The 20,638-nt window shown below is 45.4% G+C and overlaps 1 protein-coding gene across 1 annotated transcript in view; it reads right to left on the bottom strand.

Annotated features, from left to right (window-relative positions):
• Positions 1–20,638, bottom strand: part of TTC23 (tetratricopeptide repeat domain 23) — a 109,216-nt gene that overhangs the window by 11,046 nt on the left and 77,532 nt on the right. The window contains exons 8-9 of the mRNA XM_007470086.1: positions 9,799–9,926; positions 4,922–5,071 (exon numbers count right to left, since the gene is read on the bottom strand). Coding sequence (XP_007470148.1) covers positions 4,922–5,071; positions 9,799–9,926 — 278 coding nt within the window. The remainder of the gene's footprint in view (positions 1–4,921; positions 5,072–9,798; positions 9,927–20,638) is intronic.

The following is a 20,638-nucleotide window of genomic DNA, read 5'->3' as shown; positions in this document are numbered from 1 at the left end:
GTTCAAAGTCAGTGTTCTCTATCAAATCAATTTATGATCACCTGTAAAATGATTACAGATTTTATAATCATCTGTAAAAAACCATTTTTAACTAAGGGGCCACACAAAAACAGGTAGTGGGCTGGATTCAGCTTGCAGGCCAACGTTTGGGACCCTAGCTTAAAGGATCAAGTCTCAGCCCCTTAACTTGCAAACATGGCAGCGAGGTCATTCCCAGCTCCTCTGCAGACAGGTACCCCAACTGCTTTTTGCTTCTTCTTTTTTTTTTTTTTTTTTTGTGGTACATGGGTCTCTCACTGTTGTGGCCTCTCCCATTGCGGAGCACAGGCTCCGGACGCACAGGCTCAGCGGACATGGCTCACAGGCCCAGCCGCTCCGCGGCATGTGGGATCCTCCCGGACCGGGGCACGAACTCGTGTCCCCTGCATCGGCAGGCAGACTCTCAACCACTGTGCCACCAGGGAAGCCCGCTTTTTGCTTCTTAAATAGGCTTCACTCTCTTGCCCCTGAGTCTCCTCTTCCACCTCGTTTCCAACATGGGAATTCCTGTCTCTGCTAGGCTATGCTCTTTTTCAGGAATACTTATCTGGACACCTTCCCTAATCCCCTTTCTCCCGTTGATCACAGTGTGGACCTGTAGCACAATACTGAGCACATAATATCAGAGTTAGGGGTTTACAGTCTGTAATTCCCCTAACTGGGACTGGGACTCTCTTAAGGGAAGGGGCTATGGCATGCCTAGTATACTCAATGCACGTGCCCCCAAATAGGGAGGGGCTCTAGTGACCCTGTCCCAGGTCTTCTAACTATGGGACTGTGTTTCTTGCACCACCTCCACTGTGGGCCACCCATCAGCCTTGAAGGCACCATGTTCTTACTCCCTACCACACCCCTGGCTTCAGCTGATTGATCTGGGGTGGGCCCTGGATCCAAGCCAGGCCTCTCAATTTTTCCCTGAGAACTTCCAAGCTGTGACTGAAAAATGGCAGCAGGGGTAGGAAGTAAAACTCTGAGGGGCTGGTCACCATGATTTCCATCTTGAGGGGAGATGCTGCCATGAGAGAGGAGTAGGGGGAGGTGCAGAGAGAAGCAGGCAGGACTCCTGGGCAGAGAGAGCCCTGGTGGCATTCTAGTCTGGCCTTGGCACTTTTTCCCAAGTCTCCACTGTGTTCCTGTCCTGCTAATCATGTGCCTGTCAGTGCTTCCTTGGAAACCATAAGACAATAGACAGTCCTTTATACCTGAGCTAATTTGAGTTGTATTGTCAGTGGCAACCCAAAGACTCCTACATATCCTTATCTTGGTATTCTCTCTACTGTGCCACTGGTTTTCAAACTTTTTTAAAGCACAAGAAGCCCCTGTTCAAACAAAATCTTACGTGGAAGGCCAAGCTGTAAAACAGATGATAGCATAGAGTGGACTGCACAATATGGACTGCTTGGTGCTAAATCCCCACTCTGATGACTCCTATCTTTGCAATCAAGGCTGAGACAATTATCCTCTCAGCCTCAGTTTCCCTCTTTGCAAAAACAGAGAGTAGAGGTATCTAACTCTTAGGGTTACTATAGGGCTTAAATAAGTTAATAGATTAAAAATCATCTAACTCACTGCCAGGGATATAACAAGCACTCAATAAGCATTAGCTTAAAAGTGGGGGATGGAGAAACCCAGAGCAACTGCCACCCTCATCCACCTTTCTCACCTCTTCCCTCACCGTAATGTCTTTGGCACATGTGTAATGTTTAAAATTATCTGAAATGATTGGTTTAATATATCTTCCTGCCTAGACTAGAAAGTCACACAAAGACAAGAAGCATATTTATCTTGGTTATTGATTGTCTTTCCCCAGTTCTGCCTAGCACAGTAATTGGCCCATAGAAGATATCCAATAACTACTGTTGACTAATTGATAATAAATATATGTTACCTCATTAAAAAATAGGCACCACACATGTTACCAAATCTGGTGCTTTTTGCAGCAGAATCAGAAGTCATAAAAAGAGAAAAAAAGGCTTGACCTATAGGACAGCCAAATCAGAACTAAAGTTAATTCTTTTGGTTTGGGCAGTTATATTACTTAAAGGTTCCCAGGTTTTCACCATTTTAAAACTAATTAATGTAATGAAAACACAACATGACAGAACTTATAAGATGCATTTAAAGCAATAATAAGAGGACAATTCATAGCTTAAAACACTTATATCAATAAAAATAAAAACCCAAATGAATTCAATTCCCAATTCAAAAAGATAGGAAACACTCCAACAGAGTAAAACAAAATAAGTTACAAAGAAAGGAAGAATAAAGATAAAATCAGAAATTAATAAAATAGAGAATAGGAAGGCAATTATCCATAGAATTCAAATCCTGTTTCTTAGAAAAATTAACAAAATAGACAAACCACTAAATAACTCAGTCAAGAAAAAAAGTGAGAAAATCCAAATAAAAAACTAAGAATTACAATGGGAAAATAACTATTAAAAAAGTAGAAATTTGAAAAATCCATGAGACTACTTGGCAAATCTCTATGCAAATCAATCTGAAAATGTGAATGAAATAGATAATTACCTAGAAAAACACAGTTTACCAAAATGACCCTGTTAGAGATAGAAAGCTTCAACAGACCAATTTGTTTGTAGAAGAAATAGAGAAAATTGTCAAGGAATTTTCCCCCCTAAAAGCACCATGCCTAAAGAGTTTTACACGTGGTACAAACTTTCAAAGACTAGATAGTTTTAATGTTGTATAAAATCCTTCAGTGCATAGAAAATAAAGGTAAACTTCCAAATTATTTTTATGAAGCAAAATAACATTGATACTTAAACGAATATCACTTACAAATATTGGTGGAAAATATTTGCAAAAAATAAATATTAGCAAACAGAATCAACATCACATTGAGAATAATTCATTATGACTAAGGGGATTTATTCCAGGAATTCAAGGTTGGTTCAATATTATAATAAAATGTACCATATTAAGTGATCTAAGAAGAATCATCTGATTATCTCCATTGATGCTGACAAAGCCTTTGATCCAGCAATTATTTCTAATTTTAAAAAACCCAGCAATTATTTCTAATTAAAAAAAACTCATGAAAATAGAAATTCATGGATACTTCCTTAGCATGATAAATATATATAAATCTTTGTCCAAAGCCAGCATATATTAAATGAGGAATAACTAGAGGCATTTCCATTAAGATCAGGAACAAGGCAAGGATGCCTATTATTCCACATTATTTATTATTGTTCTGGAGGTATGAACCAAATCAATTAGACAAAATAAATCAATCAGAGGCATAAAGTACACCTGGAAAACTTGAGAGAATCAGTGCTCAAATTAACTCAAGCAAGAAAAGAATTAAGCAAACGAGCAGAATATAAAATTAACACAGAGAAACCTATAGTCTTCGTATGCACAAAAATAACCAGTCAAAAGGTGTAACAGTGGATAAAACTCCATTTATAGTAGCATTAAAGAAGATAAAATGCTTAGAAATCAACTTAGTAAGAAATGTAGAAAACCTATAAGAGGAACACTTTAAAATGTGCCTGAATGTTACAAAAGTAGACATGAACACATATAAAGACATCCCTTGTTCTTTGGTAGAATGACTCAACATCATAATGATGTCCATCCTCCCAAAGTCCATTTACAAATAAAACAATTCTCCAAAAAACACCAACAAACTTTTTTGGAGCTAGATAAGTTGATACCAAAATTCATGTGGAAAGATAAAGATGCCAGAATATCTAGAAAACCTGATATACAAAAACTACGAGGGAGGCTTCCCTGGTGGCACAGTGGTTAAGAATCCGCCTGCCAACGCAGGGGACATGGGTTCGAGCCCTGGTCCGGGAAGATCCCACATGCCACGGAGCAACTAAGCCCGTGTACCACAACTACTGAGCCCACATGCCTAGAGCCCGTGCTCCACAATAAGAGAAGCCACTGCGCTGAGAAACCCGCGCACCGCAACAAAGAGGAGCTTCCACTCCCCGCAACTAGAGAAAGCTCGCGTACAGCAATGAAGACCCAACGCAGCCAAAAAAAAACCACGAGGGGAGTCTAATCCTACCAGGTACTACATCATGCTATGAAATCTCTATAATTAAGGCAATGAGGTACTGGGATTCAAATAAACAAAGAGAAAAGTGGAATAGAAAGAAATCCAGAAATAGACTCAAGTACATGTGGAAATGTAGTATGTGACAAAAGTGTTAACTCACTGGAGCATAGATGGACTCTCTAATAAAATAGTGCTGGACAACTGGGCAGCCATTTGGGAAGAAGATAACATTAGATCCATACCTCATGCCATCCACAGAAACTCCAAATTAAAAAAAAATAAACATAAGTAGTAGAAGAACACACAAAGAGTTCCTCTATAAACTGGGTGTACAGAAAGAGTAAAATAAAATAAGATTAAGGGCTTCCCTGGTGGCGCAGTGGTTGAGAGTCCGCCTGCCGAGGCAGGGGACACGGGTTCGCGCCCCGGTCCGGGAAGATCCCACATGCCGTGGAGCGGCTGGGCCCATGAGCCATGGCCGCTGAGCCTGCGCGTCCGGAGCCTGTGCTCTGCAACGGGAGAGGCCACAACAGTGAGAGGCCCGCGTACCGCAAAAAATAAGTAAAAAAAAACCAAACGATTGATAAATTACGCTATGTACAAATTTAAAATTATTTTCATAGTAAAGAATAATTGATAATTTATTTAAAAATCTATGTGCATAAGAGGATTACTGTACCTTTTACCCCAAAAAGTGTGAGCTGAGATCAACTGCAAAAGTGATGTCATCTTACATAAATAAGCCACTTGTAAAGTTTCATTTAAAAAGAGCATGGTGGAGGGAGAGAAAGCTACCTGTGGGGAAGGGTGGGAGGGTATTTTTCCACATTAGTTAGGCTGCAGCTTTACCTTCTTCAGTTTCTTGTGGGCCCCGCTCTGGTTCCCCTGTGCCAGGTCAGCCCCGCCCAGGAGCCGGTATGTCTCTGCCACCTCGGGACTGAGATCACCATACACTGCCACTTTGGCCTCCAGAGACTCTCTCAGGATGGAGGTAGCTCTCTGTGAAAGGAACAAAAAGCCGTCTGGTTAAATAAAAAGTTCAAAGCTGGATAAAGATCAGTGCTTCCTAAGAAAATGATGTAACTGGTATGTATTTTCCCTTTTTACGGGAATGAGTTTGGGTAGAGTGTCTCATGAGCTGAGCCTACTTTCCTCCTTAAATAGGAATCAGGAAATAATATACATGGGGTGAGGGGGGTGCTGCGGGGGACAGGAATGGTTTGAACTCTGAAGAGAGAATGCATAAAGGACCCCTGGAGAAAAAGCCATCTCAGATGTTACAGGAACCCATTTTAGTTGAGTAGTAAGAAGAAAAGGTAACATGTATTGCATCGTGTCCTTTATGTGGCAAGAACCGTGCTAAACAGTTTATGTGTGTGAGCTCATTGAACTTGCACCATCTCCTTTAGATAAGGACAATTTTAATCCTTGTTTTCCAGAGGAGGAAACTGAGGCATAGAGCAGTCAAGAAACTTGCTCAGAGTCAGACAGCCCATCAGTGGCAGGCAGATCTAGGATCTGGATCCTGACAGTTTTAATCCCTCTTAGTTGCAGGCTCTTCTCCCTCTGTACACAGTGATGTTCTTATGTAAGTGAAAACTACAGAGTTTCCTGGCATTAATCTACTTACAGAACATCCAGAACATATTCCAGGGTTTTCCATTTCTCACAAGAAATAGTTCAGGAAACCAAAAGCAAACATTCCAACATGGTGAAAAGTTAAATATATTTGACATCTTGTTTGGTTTATCTGATTTATTTATACCAACATGGAATACAAAATATGAGCTGGTATTAATCTCTTCAGTCATACACCAAGACATACAGAGGGAAAGCCCTGTATGTCGGTCTCCCATGTTTCTCCTGAAATTCTTCTACGATCTTCTAAATAAAAGCATGATTACAGGTAGAGATCACATACGCCCAATAGAAGAGCCAAATAGGGACTTTGCTGTTGGTCCAGTGGTTGGGACGTCGCCTTCCAGTGTGTGTGGGGGTGCGGGTTTGATCCCTGGTCAGGGAGCTGGGATCCCACATGTCTCACGGCCAAAAGCCAAGGCACGGAACGGGGGCAATACTGTAACAAATTCATTGAGGACTTTGGGGATGGTCCACATCAAGGAAATCTTTAAAAAATATATATGGGAGAAATAAGTGGACTTTAAAAGAAAAATAGAGCCGAATAAAGCAGGAACCAGAGAAGGAGCCTTGCCCACCGCATAGCCCTGAAGCCATCCTGCTGGCGCTCCCCAGATAGAGGAGTTCGCAAGGCCTTTACTCAGTTTATTGGCAAGAATATGAATTAGGTGCTGGGGGTGGGATCAGGGAACCACGGTAAAAGGCACTGTTAAAGCAGAAACAATTTCTCAGATGGAAAGATAAATCACTGCCAGGGAAGAGAAACTGTAAATTGTGAAGTGTGTGACCCACCTTGGTATGGGTCTTGCCTGATGCTAAAGCCTGTCGTGTCCCTTCCCAGTGTCTGTGATGCAACTGTTGGGTTTGGCAATTTTTCCATGAAAATTGGTTGTCAGGCTTGGGAGGAGCCAATGACGGAAAGAAGAGCCAGACACCTTTTCCTAAATGAAGCTCTCAACGCCATTTACAGCCTGATTGGGGAAACTAGAGATAGATGTGCATGAACTTGAATGGCAAGTCGATATGACAATGGAAGAGATGCCACATGGATATGGGTTTAAAGGAAAGAGACAGTGACAGTCTCTGAGAGTTGGAAAAGCTTAATGGAGAGAAGTGAAGAATAAATAGGATTTAGGTGGACCAAGAAGAGGGCGTGGGGACCTGGGAGCACAGTGGGAGCTGGGGGAAGCACACGGCACATTCAAGGCCAGTGAGGGGACTAATTTGACTATAGCAGAGAAAGTAGGAAGAGCAGCAGAGGGAGATGAGGCAGAAGTCACGGGCTGGGCTGGTGGTGGAGACCATGCCAGGCTGAGGAGTTTAGATTTTCTTATGGGGAATAAGAAGTCAGAGAAGCTTCCTGAGCAGCAGAGCAGCACAACTATAAGAGTATCTTAACACGGAGTATCTTTTAACCTGTGGCAAAGTAAACTTCACTTACATTTTACCTTAAAAGGTATTTTCCTTCCCAAGGATCACCCTCCTGTTGGCAAAGGGTCCTAGCCCACATGTAGGCTGTGACACAGCTGAGGTGGTCTGAGCACATCCTTGTGCTCGTGCCTGGGACTGTCCTTGGGCCCAGCCCCATTGGCCAGCTCCTGTTGGAACCCACAGTGAGGTCTGTAACCAAGAGTGAGCATAACACAAGGTGACACATTTGGTTGGACAGATTGTGTCACGCACAAGGGTGTCTGGCAGGAGAATGAGGAGGGCTGAAGTCCGGCCTGTGTTCCGCTCTCTAAGCAATGTGCCCTGGCACGGACTGCACTCACCTGAGGAAGAGGCAGCTTTGTCTATTCTTATAAGGGCACCAAAAGGGCTGGCAGGGGCTGTAGAATGAAAAGAGCCAGTTTGCTAAAATCTCCGGGGGAGGCCTCAGGAAGTGAGGTACATCTTTAGATCAATGCCACCGATTTGGGTGACCTGGGCAAGGGCAGTGAGGTGTGGCAGCGGTGATGACAGACACCAGGGCAGGAAGCCAGACAGGAATGGGGAAAGGGTGAATGCCCTGTGGCAGCCAGAGCAGTCAGACAGTCCATAGCCAAGCATCCATCCACCCATTGGCTCAACGCTCCCCCACCACGAATAAGAGAGTCCCCGCTGTCATGGAATTTGGTCTAGTCAGGGAGAGAGAGTAACTGTCTACAATATATTATTGTAATATAATTATATATTATAATTATAATAACAATACATAATCTGTTGTTATGTATTATTATGTATTATTAATACATAATAATAATCTGTTATATAATTATATCAGACAGGATTCTATGATGAAGAATAGTGGGGAGAATCTAATGAAGACTGAGGGAGGGGAATCAGGCAAGCTGGTGAGTCCTGAAGGATGGATCTGCATTAGCCAGGAGATCAATGAGGAAGAAACTTCCAAGAGCAGGAGACAAAAGCTGACGCTGCCCAGAAGTGGGGATTAGAAAAGGCCACAGTGGCTGGAACACAGATCAGGGGAGGGGGCAAAAATGAGACTGGAAATGTCAGCAGAATCCATAACGTGCAAGGTATTGTGGGCAATGTGGGATTCTGGCTTATCTTAAGGGCTCTGAGGAGCCAGTGTAGTATTTTACAAATGGGGGTCCACTGATCAGATGTGCTTTTTGCAAAGATCACCATGGCTTCCTTATTCAGAATGGATTAGAAAAGGGCAAGAGTGGAAGCAGAAGCTGGGGAGCCAGAGTTTGTTAGAGAGGTCCAGGTGGGAGATGATGACTGACAGAGGTGGAGATGGCAACCAATGGATGGATTCAAGGGGCATTTTGAAGGTAAAAATGACTGATGAGCTGGAAGGGGTGAGGCATGATGGGGGCAGAATTCCTCTCAGATTTCTGCCCTGAGCACTCCACATAGAACTTCTAGAGATATTCTAGAATCTGAGGCCCCTGGAAGGCCCCTCTCTACTTGGTTGGGTGATCCAGAAAAATATGGAAACTCCATTTGTTATGGTTACTGTAGCCCGACTTTGGCCTGACGAACATTCGTGCATCTAGATTAAAAACCTATGTTCCTTAAGCTCACATCAACTGAGAGAAGGGTGAAGGATTAAGGGTTAGGAGAGAGCTGTCGGGGAGAAGGTCTACATAACAGCAGAGGAAATAAAAAGGTTTGCATCTCAAGGATTTGCCTTGACAGGTTAGAGGCTTTTGTTTTCTAAAAAATATTTATTTATTTATTTATTTGGCTGCGTCGGGTCTTAGTTGCGGCATGCGGGATCTTTCATTGCGGCGCGTGGGCTTCTCTCTAGTTGTAGTGTGCAGGTTTTCTCTCTCTAGTTGTGGCACACAGGCTCCAGGGTGCATGGGCTCTGTAGTTTGCGGCATGTGGGCTCTCTTGTTGAGCCGTGCGAGCTCAGTAGATGTGGTGTGCAGGCTTTGTTGCCCCACGGCATGTGGGATCTTAGTTCCCTGACCAGGAATTGAACCCACGTCCCCTGCATTGGAAGGCGGATTCTTTACCACTGGACCACCAGGGAAGTCCCATTGACAGGTTAGAGTTGAAAAAAAATATCTGTATAAATGAAGCATGTGGGTGTCTGGTAGTTGTTAGGCTTTTTATGGAATAAGTTCCCAAGGGTTTAACTACCAATGATATAAATTCTGGGTCTGGTTCCATTTTTACAAGCCATGGAAAACATGCCTGTATGGTTCAACGGACAGTGAGCTGTAACTTCTGCACTGTGTAGTTCTTATTAGATATGCAAATTTCATCCATTAACTAAGATAGTAAGAGAGGAATAAGACACACTAACTTCCACCCTCTATGCCAGCCAGAACCACAGGCTGCGGTAAGCAGAGTCTGTCCACTGGGTTCTCAAGGTTTCTAGTCCTTTAAGGTACTCTGCAGGTGGACATGGCATCTACATTCTCATGAACTTTTTTATTTCCCAAGAGCGAATATCTGGGAGCTGCCCAAGAGTGGCTGCCTGGCCTTATTTATCCCTCTCCCCGTGGAGCCTGGCACATGCCTTGTACATGGTAGATGCTTAATGCTTTCAGAGTGCAGGAGTAGCCCTTTGGATATCAACTGGGTCGCCCAGGTAAATAACTAGTCAGCTGTGGTCCAAACTCGCTTACCTCTTTTTGTCCAGTGACTTGTAGAAAATGGCAATAATCATCTTGAATTGAAAGAAATTTGGCTTTTCCTATCCCGTCAGCATCCTTAAGATTAGCCATGCTATCTTGAAAATACTGCTCAGCCACATCTGAAGAAAAGCATCACAACAACAATTTTGAAAACAGCTTGCAGATTTGAAATGGAAACAGAATAACTATGTGTTTAGTCATGGTGAATGATCTGAAAATAATAAGTAATTGGACAAGATAACCCAGTTAAGGAAACTGTCTTTTGTCAATTAATCTGACTGTTTTATTAGACAGGGTCTAGCTCTCAGAAAGATACTGCAATGTATTTTCGTTGGTTTTCATACATCTTCCCTTTCCCAGTGATACAGTAAGCAAAGTTAATGCAAACAGGGAAACTATCCCCTAGACCTGACACATTGTTAAGTTTTCAGATTGATTAACCATTAATTCTTTGTAAAACTCTGGTTGCTCCTCACTGGGATTAGGACTCCAAGGATCCACTGACTTCAATGGACTCTGTAATTTTGGAATGTAGCTTGATAACCCTAAAATTCTGGAAAATACGGCTGACATGCTGCTGAAGGAAAAACCTCAACCATTCCAAACATTTAAACATACTGGTTATAATATAACAAAAATATTTGCATATCTTGAAAGGAAAAAAAGGAAAATCTCAGGTATGGAAAATGAAGAGGAAACTAAAAGCCAAAACAGGGAGGGGGAGCTAAAGCTGAATGGTCCATGAGGGGATTAGGGAAAAGGTGTACTGTATTCCAAGATGGGGTTTGATAAGCCTGAGGCCTCTGTGTGGTAGGAAGCTGGAATGGGGCTCCCTGCAAAAATCCAGTGTTATAGGCAGATTTCTAGGATGTCCCCAAATGACCCTCAACCTTGATTATGCCCTCCTCTTTGATTATGGGTGGAACTTATAAATATGCTGAGATATTATTCCTGTCATAAGATTATGTTATATGGCACAGTTGACTGTGAGAAAGCAAGATTACCCCTTGGGCCTAACCTAATGACATCAGCCCTTTAAAAGCAGAGTTTTCTTCAGTTGGAGGCAGAAAAGGAAGGCAGAGAGATTCGAAGCATGAAAGGGATTTGAAAAGGAGGTTCTCCATTGCTGAGATGGAGGGGACCATGGTACAAGGACTCAAGAGTGGCCCATAGGAGCTGAGAGAGGTCAATAGTTAGCAAGAAAATGGGGAGTTCAGTCCTACAACCACAAAGAACTGAATCCTGATAATAACAGGGATGAGCTTAGAAAAGGACTCCATGATCCAGATGAGAATGTAGCTGGCTGACAACTTGATTTTAGCCTGAGCAGAGACGCCAGCCTTACCATGCTAGACTTCTGACTGACAGAATTGTGAGCTTAAACTGGGTGTTTAAACGACCATAATTTGCTGTGCAGCAAAAGAAAACCAATATAGCCAGGAATCCCTAAAATTGAGATAAGAACAATTGCGCTGGTCCAAGGAGAAGCCTCAAGGCTGTCCCTCCAGAGGCCATGGCTAGAAAAAGAGCATCTGAAAGAAACTGGGACACTGCACGTGAGGCACGCACATGTTTGAGGGCTGAATCTGCACCACCTACATGACTTGGAAGTTCCTTTTTTGTTTTTTGTTTTAAATTGTTCCACATCCCTCTCCCTCCCTCCCTCCTTCCCTTCTTTCCTTCTTTCCCACCCTCCCTCCCTCCCTTCCTTCCTGCCGTGCTACAAAGCTTGTGGGATCTTATTTCCCTGACCAGGGACTGAACCCAGGCCCATGGCAGTTGAAAGCACAGAGTCCTAACCACTGGACAGCCAAGGAATTCCCTTGGTTTGGAAATTATGAACCAATAAAGTAGAAACTAAGGGCTTAATATCCAAAATATACAAATAACTCATACAACTCAACAACAAAAAAACCCAAACAACCCAATAGAAAAATGGGCAGAAGACCTTAATAGACATTTCTCCAAAGAAGACATACAGATGGCTAGTAGGCACATGAAAAGATGCTCAACATCACTAATTATTAGAGAAATGCAAGTCAAAACTACAAAGAGGTACTACCTCACGCCAGTCAGAATGGCCATTGTTAAAAAGTCTACAAATAACAAATGCTGGAAAGGATTTGGAGAAAAGGGAGCCCTCTTACACTGTTGGTGGTAATGCAAGTTGGTGCAGCCACTATGGAAAACAGTGTGGAGGTTCCTCACTGTTACTCAGTGTAGAAGCTTCTAGCACTTAATTCTTTTCCACCTTTTCATATTAATTTATTATGCTGAGTCTTGACAAGCTCAAAAAAACAAAAACCACAAAACCACTGGTGGAGGAGAGGATGTCGGGAAAGCTGTAGAAGGCAAGAAGCATCTAGAATCCCCCAGGGTTATTTCTTTCTTCGGAAAAAAACATCAGAGGGCCTGGCAGATGCTGGAAACTGTGGACCACTTAGGAAAAAAGAAAAGCCCACTTACCTTGTTTCCTCTAAGTCTTAAACATAGTTCATTTTCATTTTATGTGGATAATACTAAGAAGCCAGACCATTTCTTCGATAGAATAAGTACAAAATCTTAAGAAGTCTTTTGAAAAGAAGCTATTAGCATTTATTAATGAATTCTGTTGAGACATTTTGTAAAGAGAAATATGCATTCCTAGCAAGCTCTGTCTCCAGGCTGTTTTTACTTAGGTAAAACTAAAAATAGAATTACCATAAGATCTAGCAATCCCACTCCAGGGCATATACCCAGACAAAACTATAATTCAAAAAGATACATGCACTGCTATGTTCACAGCAGCACTATTCACAGTTGCCAAAACATGGAAACAACCTAAATGTCCACTGACAGATGAATGGATAAAGAAGATGTGGTACATATATACAATGGAACATTACTCAGCCATAAAAAAGAATGAAATAATGCCGTTTGCAGCAACATGGATGCAACTAGAGATTATCATACTAAGTTAAATAAGTCAGAAAGAGAAAGACAAATACCATATGATATCACTTATATGTGGAATCTAAAATATAGCACAAATGAACCTATCTATGAATTAGAAACAGAATCACAGACATAGAGAACAGACCTGTGGTTGCCAAGGGGACTCCCCAGTCCCCCTTCCCTGGGGGAGGGAAGGACTGGGAGTTTGGGGTTAGCAGATGTAAATTATTATATAGAGGACGGATAAACAACAGGTCCTACTATATAGCACAGGGAACTATATTCAATATCCTGTGATAAACCATAATGGAAAAGAATATAAGAAAAAGAATGTCTATAAAGTAGAAACTAGCCTGAAAGTGGAAAAATTATAGGACTCCAGCACAGGGGTAGCAAACTTATTCCGTAAAGGACCAGATGGTAAATATTTTAGGCTTTGAGGACTAAATGGTCTCTACTGAAGCACAAAAACAGCCAGAGGTGACATGTGAAATGGAGCTTGGCTCTGTGCCAAGAAAACTGTTTGCAAACATGGGTGGGGAGCTGCATCAGCGTGTGGACCGTAAGTTTGCTGACCCCTGCTCTAGCAGAGGGAAATGTGATTGTCTTCCTCCCTCAGGGATGTGGGACACCTCCCCAATCCACCCTGAAGTGCCTGCTGGAGACAACCTCACGAGGACACATGACAGTACATAAAGTTTGTTGGGGACGATTGTGAACCATACATACAATGGTCTACTTAACATTTCCATTTGGACATCTCATATGTACTGTGTAGCACAAATACACATGAGCAAAAAGATCAGATGTTTTCTTTGGCTTCTTTAGACTTCCTCTGTATTTGGTTATTTTCCCTTCCTCACCTCTAATATTGTTTTTGTGCCTTCTCCCCATTTCTCTTGATTAAACAGGACAGTGTGTTATCTATTTGGATATTATTCCAAAGAGTGGGCCCTCAAATTAGTTTTTCTCAGACTGTGATGTGAATGCCGGGTGCTTCCAAAGAGGACTCCATGTACGCAGGGCTCCAGAATTCACGGAGGAGCAAGGAAGGGTCCGGCCTGCGCAGACTGTGGTCGCTTCTGGAGGCGGCAGTGAGTGGGAAGGAGGGCAGGCTCTGCAGGTCAGGGGCTGCCTGCGTCAGGCTCCAGCGCTGCCGCCTTCTGGCTGTGAGCCTCCATTGTTGGCCTCGGCTTTTTCACCTCAAAGAGGAAACTTTAGGCTAGCGCCTCCATTATAGGGTTGTTGTAAGGAGTAAATGGGTTAATGCACACACAACTGATGACGTGCCTGACACCTAGTCAGTGCTCAGTAACTGTTAACCATTTTAGTTTCAGGGACAGTTTTGATCACTGTGGCTATGGGCCTCCATCATCCATACTAGGCTGACCAGCAGGCACACTGGAAGCAGAGATGGACATGGAGAGGACAGGAACACTTGGAAAACAGATAAAGGCACAGAAGCCTGGGATCATGTGCGGATAAATGGCTCCGTACACCTCAAGAGCTCCAGCCCTGAAATTCACAATGAGCACGGTGGGTCTCCAGAAATGATTCAAGTACATCCCATGTGATCTGTTGTAGAAAGGACAGAAGTAAACACTTGGCAAATGTGTCTGTCAAATCCAGGCAACCTAAAGAAAACTTTGGTGTGAAAACAAATAAGTTTCATTTATCTGCAAGATTTACTTTGCTTAGGATCTAGGCAGTTGCCAGATAGAAGCGAGAATTAGGCTGGGAGGTGCTGCCTTTCAGAGAGGTCTCGGTGCTGACTGGCCCCAGACTTTGTGACTAGACAGAAGTCTATTGAACTGGAGTCCCTGTTCCACTCTTTCAATGGGGGTCTATCCACTGCCAGACCAACAGATGGATTTCTAGAGTATTACTCAAATTTTTTCTTGGTAGGAGAAAATTTTACTACTGTACATGAAAAATGTTACATCTCTTTAGTCCTTGCTGGCTCATGGAAGAAAATATTACAGATTAAATGTTCAGACTATGTATTAACTTTGGTTGCTTTGATAATGTGATGACAGCAAATGTGGGGAAGATGTGGCACTTATTTTGTTGATTCTAAAAGCATTACAGAGATGTATGCTCCATGTCTAAAAATTAACAAGTCTATTCAGGAATGGAGTACTGTTGATATTTTAATTTTCTGTCTAATTGGGAATTAACCAAAGAATGAAACTGAGCCCTTCTTGAAGAGTAGAAGTTTTTCCGAGTCTCAGCCTCGTTCCCCAGAGATGAGCCCTTGCTCTGAAGAACTGTAGTTGTAAAGGGCATAGGAAGGAGTTGGGACTGAACAGGTAAGAACTGAGTTTCTGACCCTGGGCTTTTGCAGAAGTGGTGCCAGGCTCAGAAAAAGGAAGAGATCAAAAGGGATGGGAAGCATTTCCCTCCTTTCCTGGGTAAGGAGCTGGTCTCTCAGACACAGGTGACCATAGCTGCGCTTTGTCCCTTTCCAGCCCCTCTCTGGTAAAGTTCTCCCACCTCTTAGTATTCCTTCCCCTGGCAGTCACACGCTGACCAATACCCCCTCCCCCCACAAAACCACCCCATTTCAGCTGGTCCCCTAGAGCTTAGTGCCAGATGCCCCTTTCCTTTGTGTACCTGATCTCACAGGATGCTGGGAGAAAGGAAGCTCCTTGGCCTAACTCATACTAGTGTGTAAATGGCTCAAACCTCTAACTCAGGGAGGCCTAGTCACATTTTCCAAAGAGGATGCTTGTTAGCATATTTGGATCTCTGGAAGAGGTACTGGAAGTGAGGGAGGAAGGAAGGGGTTGGGGGAAGGAAGGAATTTATTACTCAAACTAAGGCTTCATGGCTACTGAAGTGGAAAAAAGCAAGGCTTTGTGGTGAGACGTCAGAGACAGGCCCTGACTGAGAATCTGCCCTCTGGGGTCAGCTCCTAAGGTTGCTGCTCCCCTTTCCCAGTTTCAGAGTCCTCAGCTTCTCAAAAGGTCCAAGTTTCTTCCATTTCTGTTCCTGGGAGGTCTCTAGTCACCGGGGGGCAAGGCCAGGGAGGGGGGGGTCTCTGACAGCTGTTGTCACATACAAGCAGACCACATGTCAGGCATCATGTCAGGACCTTTATATATGAGAAGAGCCTAGGGCTCGGGAACAGTGGAAGGTCCAGGGCATACACTGTGCGCGTCTTCCCTGTCTGTAAATTTGAAACCACTTTTATTTTTACCTGGGATATAGGAAAGCTCTTTTACTGCAAGACCCTGACTTATTTTCCCCCATCCCCCAGGCCCCTAAATTAGCTTTCTGAACTATGAATCCCATGATTAGTCTTAGAGGGGAGAGCAAATTTGTCCTATTATTACAGCTAAGGAGTGACTCCCTAAGAAGCAGAGCTGGTTCTCCTGGGAGTGGGCATCCCCCAGGAGGTCCACTTGACACAAGTGACAGTGGGGTTTCCAGAGGGACAGGAGGTCACAGCCCCTGGGTTGGGATGCCACTTCTTGGCACAGACCTTGTGCCTGAAGTTGGGTGTGGGTTCACAAAGAGCCTCGGCAACCTGATGCTGGTGGCCTCGGCAACAGATGAGGTCATTTTCTAAAGCACAGGAGCATGACTTAGCTTGTAAATCTGAGCCCTAGTGGCACAGGTGTTCCAAGGCCATGAATCTTCTCCCATTTTCATTCCCGCAGAATGCTGGGGCTGTCTGTGAGTTAGGGTGAGGGGGTAAGTGTGGCCCAGTGGGCAAGGTGGCTTAATGTCTCCCAGAGGCCCCTTCAGACTCTATTCCATCTATATGTTCATATACAGGCAAAAGAAAACAGGGCTCCATTCAAAGAGCAAGAGGAATGTGGGGTTACGATTTGGCACCCAGGAGGTCAGGAGGCTTTTAATTAAAATAAATTCCAGTGACCCTGGGCTCATTTTCTTGAGGCTGTCCCAAGGCAAGAGTTGGAACAGTGAGGACAACTCTCATTATGAGGGAGGCCTGTGTGTACAATGTGACAATTATCTTTTGTAAGTCTTCAGAAACTGTACTCGGCACTAACTGCAAAAAGCATTAAGGACCCCAGGGAATTTGATTATGGAAAGTCTCAGATCCTAGCCTGGCATTAACCCAGAGGAGCGCTATCACTCAGCGAACAAATGGATTGAACCCATTTAGACCCTGCTGGGAGCTGCCTGGGGCTTTGCACAGGCAGCTGCCCTGAGGCTGTCCGCCAGCCTTGTGGGGGCCACAGAGTAGCCTGAGGACAGACGAAGCCCCGGACAGGCTGACTCCTCATTGCACGGCCCTCAGTGGTCCACACTGGAGACCACCTTCAAGAGGAACGTTTTCATAGAGCCTGGACAGGGCATCCGGGAGCGGTAGACCTGCTGCTCCTGAGCTGTGTGGTCCCTGGAAGCCCATGGCCATCTCTGGGGGCAGGTTTGCATCAGTAGAGTAAGGTGACCAAGATGGCGGCAGGCTGGGTGAGGCTCACACAGCAACACGTGCATGAAGTGTCTGCATAGTGCCTGGTGCCCACAGGCCTGGTCTGGGCTCAGTCACCATAGGGACTGCCTTCCTTGAATGTCCTCACCACCAGGAAGCTGACCAGGACTGCCCTCCACCCCCAACACCACCCAGAGTCCCACTTGGGGCCACCCAGTGGTGATCAGGTGCCCAGCGCCTCAGGCCTGTTGCCACAGCTGCTGGTCTTGGTGAAGTATATGTCATTTCCATAAGCTGCCCTAATAATATGTTTTGAAGCCAAGTCAGGGTATAAATAACTTAGGCTTTTCTGAGATGTTCTGAACATAAATTATTAGCCAGCACAAAAGTGAAACACCAGAGCCTCATAAAAGTGGTTATCAGAGAGCCCATCGTCCTCCCTAGGAGAGGGATAAAGCCGCAGACTTTGTTCTCAGACACAAAGATGAAAGGCAGTTTGTAAGCAAAGCTCAGTGAGGTTTCAGTTCTGCCACAAGCTGTCCCTCTGTGAAGAGAGACCAACAGCACAGACTTGGGGTGGAAAAGGCCACACCTTCTACTCCTCTGCTGGCCTCAAGAGTTGCCAACCCCTGCAGCCCACACCTGCCCCCACCTTTGGGGCTTCCGGGCTCCCTGGACCTCTGAGGACAGAGTACCCTCAGAGCCACGACCTCTCTTGTTCTGGAGTGTGGTCAGGTAGGCAGCGCCTGGCCTCTGTCTAAGGCCTTGCTTTGCCTCTAATTGCCAGCGTGACACTCGACACACCTTAGACCCCAGTCCTCTACATGGGATGTGCTTTAAGGTGCCTTCCAGAGGTTTCTGAGAGGGGGGTCCTACTAACGATGGTGGAAAACAGGGTAAGAGGCTTCCCTTTTCTTCTCTGGCCTCACCCACCGCTCCCTCTCTGCTGCTTCCCCTTCCCACCTGGCCTGTGGAGCACTGAGCAGGATGGAAGCTGACCTTTGCTTGGGGAGCTCAGGCACCAGGCTCAGGCTGGCTGGGCATTTTGTAATAAGAAGCGGGCCCTGAGTAGGAGCTGAGGAAGCGTCTCTCAGAACACACAGGACCTGAGGTGGGTGGGAAGGCCGAGGAGGAAGAGAGAGGGAGAGGGGAATAGTGAGGAGGAAGGGAGAGGTGGGTGGGTGTGGCCAGCAGCAGCTTACACTCTATCCCACTGCAGGCCTGCGCCACAAGCCCCACTTGGAGGCCTCAGGTTGGAGGTGGGCGACAGAGGCAGCACAGGCAGTCAAGGAGGGCCACGGGAAGGTGAAGACCACCTTACCGTGGCTGCTCCCAGGTGGCCACATTACCTGTCAGGAGCCCACTGGAGCTGGGTGCGTCTGTCTGATTTCCAGTCTCTCTGAGACACATCGGGCTCAAGGAGCATCAGTAACCCCATGAGCAGGGAGTAGGCTGCGGGTGGGGCAGGGCCCAGCATGGGGCAAGCTGAGAAGCAGGCCACAGGAGGAAGAGCTGAGAAAAGCGGTGATCGCGGAGGGTAAAAAAGAGACTCCATGGAGATACAGAGCCTACCTTCAGATACTTACATATTTCATGTCTACTGTATAAAAGGAGGGGAGAGGCCAGGACAAGTGGGGGCCTGGGAGACATACGTATCCGTGCATAGGGAGTTATACCTTGGGAATGCACCCCATGCCCATGAGTCTGTCCATATAGCCAGGGATCCCACCCCCTGCCCCAAGGCGGGCAGGGGCATAGCCCATTCCCGTCTGCTGTCTCTGGAACCTACAGAGCTCCCTGGCCTGCTGGAGCCCAGGCCACAGATGGGGCCACTTCCAAACAAGGCCACCCGTGCTCAGCAGGCTCTGCCTCTCAAAGGTTTACACTGAAATGTACTTGGCTTCAGCCCATTTCATTTTAATATCCTTTAGGAGAAGAGTTATAAACACAAGGCCAATGCCTGGAGACTTAGCAGGGTTGGGAGAGCTGTTAATACCAAGTTTGTCTATGGCTGCTCCGGGAAGCTGGCCAGGCTCAGGTTAGTGACATTCTGCAAGCCTGAATTGGGAGCCCTTATGCAATCACAATCCTTCGTGACTTCTAAGGCAGTTTTGTCTGCATAAGGAATGCAGGAAGGCACAGAGCAAAGGGATTAGTTTGATTGTGGAGCCTGAAACACACTGGCTTCTTGGCCAGTGGCGTTTTGTTTGTCCGAGGGCAATGCCTTCAATGGACATTTAGCAAGTAGGCTATGGAGAATCCCTAGATGAGAAATTTTTCCTATTAATGATTCTTTAAAAAACAAACAAACTGTACTTGGCACAGACTAGTTTAAGCATAGGAGAGCAGAGTTGAGATCCCCATGCCCATGGATCCCTTGGCACTCAGTGGAACGTGCAGATTTGCTCCCAGGAGATCTGGCTGGGACTTCTGAACCACAAATGACCGAAGTCCAGGCCAGAGAGTCCTGCCTGGGTGAGAGCTAGGGTGGGGAGGCTGGTCCCCCGCTTAGTTGTCAGACAAAGATAAATTCCAAATTCCTGCCTTTCCTTTCCCCTTCCAGGAGGTAGCAGAGGCCTGGAGAAACCTCAGCCCTGGGTGGGCTTCTCTCATTACCGCATTGACCGTGTGTGAGGGGACAGCAGGGACATGAAAACCAGGCACCCTGAAAGACGGTGGGAAGACGCCTGCCCACTGCCACTGCAGCTCCTGGCTGCGGGGGACCCCGCTCCTTCCTGCTTTTTCGGGGAAGCTGAGTCTATGCATGGAACACGGCTGTACCCTCTGGGCCCAGGCCACTGAGCTTAGGCACTTGCAGATAAGAGCCGGAACAAACTATCTTAAAATGCCAGCCGGAAAGCTCATTGTTCACAGTCTTCCCCATGTTTGTCACCAAGAGAACAAAGATTCCCACGGCACCACATTCAAGCCTGTTAACACAGTAGGAATAGTCTGTGGTTTCTCTTTGCTTTGATTCTTTTCTGATGTGCCCATTTTGATGGTTGGCTTGAGGCCTTAGGGGCAAGGGTTGGTGCGCCTCTCTGCCCCTGCTCCAGGGCTTCATGCTGCCTCTGCACAAGCAAAACAGATTTTTGATCCGACAGCTTCTCTGCCCAGCCTCCTCACTTAGTGTTGACTCACCTTCAAGCCTTCAGTAAACTCTCTTCTTGTTGGTGTCAAGGTGATAGACATTTCCAGTGTCTTCTGATTAGTGGAAGCTGAGTCTGAGAAGGGAGCATCCTTACACTGACTGGGGCTTTGTCCCTCTTGGGTAGAGCAATGAGTAGAGAGGATATCGACTGACGGTGCTGGTGGTATGGAGAGCTGGCTGTGTTAGCTCCTTTGTAAAATGGGAGGTCATCTTGCCTCCAAGGCTTGTTAGGATTAAATGGGCATGTTTGTGAGAGTGCCGGCACCTGCATACAACGGGCGCTCGACTCCTGCTACTGCTGTTGTCATCGTTGCTAGTATGATTGTTGCTATGATTCCTGC

This window comes from Lipotes vexillifer, unplaced genomic scaffold (genome assembly GCF_000442215.2).
Source record: "Lipotes vexillifer unplaced genomic scaffold, Lipotes_vexillifer_v1.1 scaffold695, whole genome shotgun sequence".
NCBI classification, from domain to species: Eukaryota; Metazoa; Chordata; class Mammalia; order Artiodactyla; family Lipotidae; genus Lipotes; species Lipotes vexillifer.
Note: the sequence above shows the minus strand (reverse complement) of the source record. Positions and strands in the feature narration are given on the sequence as shown.